Below are 8,576 nucleotides of genomic sequence, written 5' to 3' on the forward strand. Positions count from 1 at the left end.
ATACATAATAAATAAATATAAAAAAGGGAACTCTAGAAAAAAATGGTATTGTAATACATGTCAGTCAGAGAGCATAAAGAATTCTAACATAAAAAGATACAACTATCTAGCAAAAGGCTCAATTTGATAGCTTACCATGTCGAAGAGAGTAGAGGAATCAGGCATACATTTATCACAGATGTAATCTGATCAATTTCTTTGAAGAATAATTTGGCATGTACTGTGGATTTCATCAATAAGGACGTATCTTCCTAGATGTTTATGCGCACACAGAGGAGGTACTAGCACATTTCAAAGCATTGCTTGTAATTATAAAGGGCATGGAACATGCCGACTGTCCTCCAGCCAGACACTGGCTGAGTGTGCTGTGGTGGACCCTCATGATGGAGGAGGAAATGCTTGCTGCAGGCCATGCTGTAGCCTCGTGTTTTACCATGATGGAGGAGGAAATGCTTGCTGCGGGCCATGCTGTAGCCTAGTGTTTTACCATGAATGAATCTCTAAGATAATTCTGTTAAGTGAAAACATTAAAGTTCAGAATGACCTGGGCATTATGATTCCACTTGCATAGGAAAACTGAATTATAAAATGTTTATAGATGACTTAAAGTTCAAATTGTCTGAGCAGTGGTAGCCAACACTACGGTGGAAGAGAAATGTTAGATGATACCAGACAATAGACTAACCCGGGTCCTCATTGCAAACAACTGGAACCAAGTCTGACTAACGAGTAGAAGAGAGATGTATCGAGCTAATGAGGAGTCTGCAGTGCTTTAGACATTCTCTTGGGGCAAGCATGTCGTTTATTAACTCTTATTATTATTAACTCTGCTTCTAGTTTAGTTTGTTTTTATTGGTGTTGGATGATTACTGTAAAATCAGCTAGCATACTTTATTAATTTTTAAAGATTACTATTTAAATTATGGTGCTCAATTAAATTATAAAAATTAGATTCTCCACAGAACTCTAGTGTGTGAACATGTCTCCGCATAGTCCTGTTTGAGAAACCTCCCCAGGATAAAGAGATTATTTGCATGGATACAGAGTACTTAGTGGTCATGTGTAAGCACCCTGAGGTTAGAGCCCAGCTGGGAGCACCCAGCAACGGCCGCACTCCACTCGTGCGCCGGGTGCAGCATTTCCACTGAATGCTCACGATGATTTTGAAAGGCCATATCTCATCCTGAAAATTTTGCAGCTCACAGAGGCACCTGCTAGTCTAAGAGCCCTCAATCAGAAACAATTCTTTGAAACATTATCCTGATGGGCCTCGTAAAATGCAGAAGGCAACTGCCAGCAGACATTGCTGGGCTGTGGGCTGTGACCACATCTAGGAGCTTTTAGAAGGGTTTGTTTTCTGTTAGGCAGAAATTGCACATTTTTAGATATCTGCTGTCAGGCCTTTCAAACTGAAAGTGGTGGACTATACCTAATGATTTTTCTATGGTTTTATACATGGAGGGAGATGACGACAGGAAGCTATTTCAGTGACCGTTCTGTGCAGTAAGTTAACAGTAATTTTTTATAGCTTTGCTCTCTTTTCCTTAGTAAACAGACTCACAAAATATAGAGAGATAACTGATTATTTTTATCCTTTGTTCTGAATTTGTATAACAATGTTAGTGAATTATTAGTAGCTAATTAATCCATGAGTCATTTTTTTTTCACAAGAAGGACAATGTTTGAGAAATATTTTTTAAAGCAATGAGTTCTAGTGTCACAAGCAGTATAAATTACCAACATTTAAAATATTGCTCTCAACTCATATGTAAATATGCATATAAACACACACTCCTCTAGAGATGATGGGGAAGTGTCAGGACCGCGTTACACCTTAGGTTATCATGAGAGATGTGACACTATGCCTCATGAATCACACTGTGTTTCATTTTTGTTCATATTTATGAACTAAATGCTGTTTTCATTATGACATTTTTATTAAGACATTGTCTTAACTTTTGCGTGTGTATGTGTGTGCAATGCACACATGTGTATGGGAAACCCTTTTCAGAATGCCAGTGCTGTGTATGAAGTTGCCTGAGGCTTAAAAGATTGGGAGCTAAGCCTCTTTTTATTATTCTGATACAGTTTTTCTTCTCCTTCAATTTATCCCCTAAATACGTGTCAAAGGAAGTAATTGAAGATGAGTAGCTGAATGGACACTAATCATTACCAATAAAGAGACAATTTAGAATTCATTTCAGTATCATTTTATTAATGGATAAAGACAAATATGTTTGCATTTTAATACTTTACCTCTTAATTTGGTATTGAAATATATACCTCAGCCTCACAATAGTAGCAGATACTTAAGGTTAAGTATATATATGTACACACACACGTACACACACACACACACGTACACACACACACACACACACACACACACACACACACACACATGTGTTTGTATGAAAGGGGAGCACTGGGTATTTCATCAATCCAGGCAAAGTACTTCTCCAATGAACTGTATTCTCAGGCCTTAAAGTTTTCTGTTTTGAAAAATGAATAGCTATGGAAGGGCATATTTTCTTCAGTAGTTATAATGAAAGTCTAATACAAAATATGTTTAATTAAACTTTAGATATATGTAGCAACTGTCATTGTATTAGATCCAAAATAAGTACAGTTAAACTTTGGAGCAGTGGTTCTCAACCTTCCTATTACTGTGACCTTTTAATGCAATTCCTCATATTGTGGTGGCCCCTACCATGAAATAATTTCGTTGTTACTTCATCACTGTGATTTCGCTACTGCTGTGATAAACATCTGATATCTGAGATGCCACCACAGGTTGAGATCCACACTGCTTTAGACACAGGCAGTGTGTCATTGTACCAGCTAATAGAACTGTTACAAAACTTAAGAGATTTTTTTTGAATTCTTCTGTAGAAAAACAACACCCTTATAAACCCCATTGTCCTTACAGCTCTAATGCCTTACACTGCTTGAGGTAGGAAGAAGTCAGGGGTTTATTATGTATTTTAAATTAAAGCAAAAGCCCCAAGATGTTTATCCAAGTTGACTGACACAAACAAATCTGATCAAGATTCTACCTTAGAAGACTAAAGGTTGGGCTGGGAATGCAGTCAGTGGGAAGGGCTGGCCAGCATGCAGAGCCCTTAGCGCACTGGCCGGCATGCGGGGCCCTTAGCGCACTGGCCAGCATGCAGAGCCCTTAGCGCACTGGCCGGCATGCGGGGCCCTTAGCGCACTGGCCAGCACCTAATAAATGATGACAACAAACCCCATCTCTAGTTAGATGCACATTGTTCATGGTCTGTGTGGCTACACTGTATTTATGATGTATTGCTATTTTTAAAGTTTTTTTAAAGTTTTAAGTATGTGTGTGTGTGCGTGTGTGTGTTTGTTCATGCAGACACACATGTCAGCACACACATGTCACTTCAGTCGCTTGAGTTACTATTGTGAATTAGTTCTTTATACCCTGAATTGGTTGATATGCATATATTTATATATAATATGCACATGTAATGTTAACATGCTATGTGTATGAAGATCACTTATTTTTACACACCTACATTATGCTGAAATCTTCTAATAATTTTATCATTTTAAATGGTTTTCAGTTGATTTTTGAGTCTTTGAAGCAAAATCTTTTTAAACAATGATATTTTTATCTTTTGAAATTTGATAGCTTTTACCACTTTTCCCTTTTTCAGGTTTGTTGGTTAGTGTTTCCAGAACAAGGGTTCACAGCCAGGGGAAGGCTCTCTGGCAGATAATGCCTGAGGACATTTTGGTTCTGGGACCTTCTGTGTGTGGCAGGGATCCTAATGGCTCTTGTGCCAGGATCCATGAGTATGTTTTAGGACACCACCCCACTCCCCACGATGTCATAATGTCCTTATAGAGAATTCTAAAAAAGTGTTCAATTGTTGGTGATTATGGGCATTGTCAGTGTGAAAGCTTTTCAGAGCTTGCAAAGATGCCAGTATAAACAAGCATTTAAATTCCTATGTGTGTTCAGTTTACCCAAATGCTTTTTCGGTTCCCATGAAAGCAATCTTGGCTGGGTGTGGTGGGCACATGTTTAATCCTAGCGGCCAGCAAAAGCAGGCAAATCTCTATGAGACATAGCCTGGTCTATATTGCAAGTTCTGTCCAGGTCAGCCAAAAAGAGAATCTTCTTTTCCCCCCATGCCTAGTAATAGACTATTCACCCCCCCCCTTGTTTCTCTATTGTATTTGTCTTGTGCTTCTCAGTTCTGGTTCTATGTTGATCTGCATGATTTCCCTTCTCAGGTTGAGGTCTGAGCATTTCATACAATGACCTGCACTTTCTTGTGTACTCGAGGACGTCAGAAATGACATTTCAGTGGCCTACATGTGAAACCTTCTAAAGCAGAGGCTTTGGGGAAAGCTGAACTTGAACAACCTTTCTGTTTATGATTTAATAAATGATTTATTTCTTTTTAATGGCCTTAGAAGCCAAGTCTCATAAATTATATTTTCTTAGAAAATTGTTCAATCCATGTTTTTAAATTTATTTAGATACAGCTGACTAAAGTAGTTTATTACTGTCTTAGTTTCTTACAAGCCTTTAGTTCCTTTTCCATTAATTTTTGACTGACTATTTTGTATGGATGGTGTATGGATGTGTATATGTTCGTATGTGTATACATGTGCATGCAGATGCACTCACAACCCAGAGACTGGTGTCAGGTGTGTTCCTCCATCACTCTTCTGTGGACATAAGTTTCTGTCTGCCCGGTCCCACACTGTTCAGTCCCAACAAAATACATAAAGGCTTATATTAATAAATTGTTGGCCTATTAGCTCTGGCTTATTATTAGCTAGTTCTTACAATTTTACTTAACCCATAATTCTTATCTATGTTTAGCCACGTGGCTTGGTACCTTTTATCACTGAGGCATTCTCATCTTGCTCCTCTGCGTCTAGCTGCTAACTACAGACTGACCTTTCCTCTCCACAAATTCTTCTAGTCTGGTCACCCCACCTGTACTTCCTGCCTGGCTACTGGCCAATTATTGTTTTGTAAAACAAATAAAACTTACAGAGTATAAGAGCATTATCCCAGGCTGGAGAGATGGCTCAGAGGTTAAGAACACTGGCTGCTCTTCCAGGGGTTCTTGGTTCAATTCCCAGCAACCATATGGTGGCTCACAACCATCTATAATTTGATTGGGTTCCCTCTTCTGTCCATCTATAATTTGATTGGGTTCCCTCTTCTGGCATGCAGACAAAATACTCTATACCTATGTAGAAGGAGGAGAGCAGGCCTGCTTTTCGTCCTGCCCTGCTCCCGCACGGCTAGCTTTACACCCAAAATAACAACACACAAACTGTATTCATATAAACACTGCCTGGCCCATTATATCTAGCCTCTTCTGGCTAACTCTCATATCTCGCTTTAACCCATATCAATAATCTGTGTAGCACCACGAGGCAGTAAGCTTACCAGGAAGATTCTAGTGTACGTCGTCCATCTTGGGCTGGAGCTTCATTGCGGCTGCCCTGGAGAGGAGAGGCATGGCGTCTGGCTCACTTCGCTTCTTCCCAGCATTCTGTTCTGTCTACTCCACCCACCTAAGGACTGGCCTATCAAATGGGCCAAGGCAGTTTCTTTATTAACCAATGAAATCAACAGATTGACATATGACCTTCCCACATCATCCTAATAAATAAATAATAAATAAGCAAGCGAACATTATCCCACAGCACACGCCACCATAGTTTTTATCCCCACCCCACGTGGAGGGTACAGATGTGTGCTCATGCCATTACCACACCCTTCTGTGTGAGCCCTGGGCATCCCTACTCAGGTCGTAGTTCCAGGACAGCCATTACTCAGACAAACCCTTCTCAAAAAACAAAACAAACAAAAAGTATTACCCACAGGCCCATCTCCCTGCTCCTAGACTAGATAGTAATTCTTCAGTAAGCTTTTGGGTTGGATTTATTTTTCTAGATTATGACTTAGTGATCCCTTCTCTTTCTTCCTTGGAATATTGATTTCCTTTTATTGCTCTGGTTGGATTCTTCACTGCCGGTTTTCACCTTTGCATTTGTTAAGATAGCTTTGAATTACTTATATTAATATAGATTTTGGAGACTGTTCCCTTTCTCTGCCATGTGCTTGAAATGTATCCTGTCGGTCTTCCAGAGCTTCTGACACTGCTGATCTGAACTAGTCTGCAGCTGTTAGCCATCCAAGTCCTGGGTTGTTTTTTTTTTTTACGAGTTTGACTTTAATAATATTTTCAGCCTTTATTGACACGTAAATGAATAATGACTGTATTTCTACTTTGTGGGTTTACAGTTGAAAAACATTTGATGATAAATCTGTTGACTTATTTCTAGGTGATCTGTTCTGTTTCATGGTTCTATGTGTTGTTTTTTTTTATGCCAGTACCATGTGTTTTTTATTACTATGGTTTTGTAATTTGACTTTACAAATGTGATACTTCCAATATTTTTCTTTCTTCTCAAGAGTCTTAGATATTTAAATTTCCCATAGTTCCATATCAACTTCAGAATATGATTTCTATTAAAAATCCCATTCTTGTTATGGTGGTTTGAAAGAGAATGTCCCTAATAGGCTCAGGTATTAGAACACTTGGTTTCCATTGGTGGTGCTGTTTGGTGAGGTTTAGGTGGTGCAGCCTTGCTGGAAGTATGTCTCTGGAGGTGGGCATTGATAGTACTCTCAGCTTCCTGTTCTTATGGCCATGCCTGTCCTGTCCCTTGCTGCCATGCCTCCCCACCATGGACTTTTGTCCCTCTGGAACTGTAAGCCAAAATAAACATACTTTCCATAAGTTACTGTTGGCCATGGTATTTTATCAACATAAAAGTAACTAATTCATGCATAGGTACTCAAACTGGACTGTTGCTCTGAAGAACCTGACCATCCCCTCCCCTAAGGAGTATGGAAGACTCTGGAATTTAGGACTAGAAAAGTGGTTGAATGCTGAGAGCAGAGCTTGATGGGCCAGCCTGGCAGGGTCCTGAGAGACAGCAGTGCTGGAGCGGGGCCGGCTGTGAAGGTGCCTGGTTCAAGAGGTTTTAGAGGGAAGCAGGGACTTTAACAGCAGTTTGGCCCGAGACCATTCCTGGGATATTTTAGCAAAGACGGGTTGCCTTTTGTCCCTGTAAGAACTCGCTTGAGGCTAAACTAAAAAATAAAGGAGTAATTTCATTAGTGGAAGAAATTTCGAGACTGTCTAATGTTGAGTTTATGGTTTGCTTTTTATTGACAACACTTCTGCAAGTGTACAGTGAAAAGAGCAAGGGGGCAAAAGGAAATGCAGATGCCCTGCTCGGAGAGAAAAAGCGCTCCAGGAAGCTCATGTTTTTATAATTAATTACGTCAGTGCCTTTAGCAACTACAAGTATAGTTCTGAGTTGTTGAAGAACTTGATACTTTATGAGGTGACTGACCATTAACTTGCTTGTCTTAATTATCTTTACCAGTTAGTAGTTTTTATAAGATTAGGATTTGCAGCTTTATCTCTGTTAAGTTTGGTCTTAAAAAATAACAATTTCTGAATTGAAGCTTTTAGTGTCAAGATGAAACTTCAAATAATGAATAGAGTACACAGAGAGACTGGCAGCTTCACCTTCCTGCCCCGTTCACGATGCTTCACTACAGAATATCACAGTTTCTTGTTTGACTCGGTGACCTCAAGAGAAGGCCAGACATCCATTCTTCAGCCTGAACAGACTTTAGGGGAGGCAAGATGTTTTCTAAGCCAGTGGTTGTCAGCCTTTCTAATGCTATGTGACCCTTCATCACAGTTCCCCATGTTGTGGGGATCCCCAGCCATAAAATTCTTTCATTGCTACTTTGTAACTGTAATTTTGTCACTGTTATGAATTGTAATACAAACATCTACTTCAGACAGCCCTAGGTTACCCCTGTAAAAGGTTCTTTGACCCCCAAAGGGATGGCAACCTTGTTGATTGTTGAGAACCGCTGCTCCAAGCTCTTTGCAGGTCTGCTTTAAGTCTTTGTCTTGCTACATCATAAGATAGGAATACCCCCGTTTCTTGTGTTTCATGTTTGGTACTCATTGCTGTGGCCCTAGCTCTTTAGCCTTTTATTTATTTTTATTATATTAATAATATAAAACATTTTATGAACTTAAAATGTCCCATAGCCTTATAAATTTAAAGATTTTCAAAGCTGTTCTTTAAAAAAAATCTAGTTTTTTAAAATTTTTCTGTAAAACTACAAAATTTTCTCTTAAGAAAGTTTAAAATCTCTCAACTGTGTGCTCTTGCAATATCAAAAATTAAACCTTTTTACTTCAGGAGGGAGCAAGCATAATCTGCAGAGGCAAAACCAAGCTCGAGAAATGCAAGCTTTGACTGTTTTATTTGTTTAAATTAGCATATATTGTTATAGATTTATTTTGTTATGATGTTTTGTGCATTCTTTGGTGGTCACTTCCTAGGTCTTAAGAAGCTGTCCTGGGAGACAGAATGCTTCAATTCAGAGAAAATTATCTTTCTGACCATGAGATAATTTATTGTAATAATTTTCAACTCCTTTTTTTTTTTTTTTTTTTTTTTTTGTTTGTTTGTTTTTT

General features: G+C 38.9%; 1 protein-coding gene across 4 annotated transcripts in view; it reads left to right on the forward strand.

Annotated features, from left to right (window-relative positions):
• Positions 1–8,576, forward strand: part of Fam151b (family with sequence similarity 151 member B) — a 34,723-nt gene that overhangs the window by 17,713 nt on the left and 8,434 nt on the right. The window contains exon 6 of one of the 4 annotated variants that reach the window (XM_026783833.1): positions 4,267–4,394. The exons of the other annotated variants lie outside the window; for them this stretch is intronic. Within the exon in view, the coding sequence (XP_026639634.1) occupies positions 4,267–4,294 (28 nt within the window). The 3' untranslated portion in view covers positions 4,295–4,394. Of the gene's footprint in view, positions 1–4,266; positions 4,395–8,576 lie in introns of those variants that run through there. 4 annotated transcript variants of the gene reach the window in all.

The sequence above is a fragment of the Microtus ochrogaster genome, chromosome 19 (assembly GCF_000317375.1).
Source record: "Microtus ochrogaster isolate Prairie Vole_2 chromosome 19, MicOch1.0, whole genome shotgun sequence".
Lineage (NCBI taxonomy): Eukaryota > Metazoa > Chordata > Mammalia > Rodentia > Cricetidae > Microtus > Microtus ochrogaster.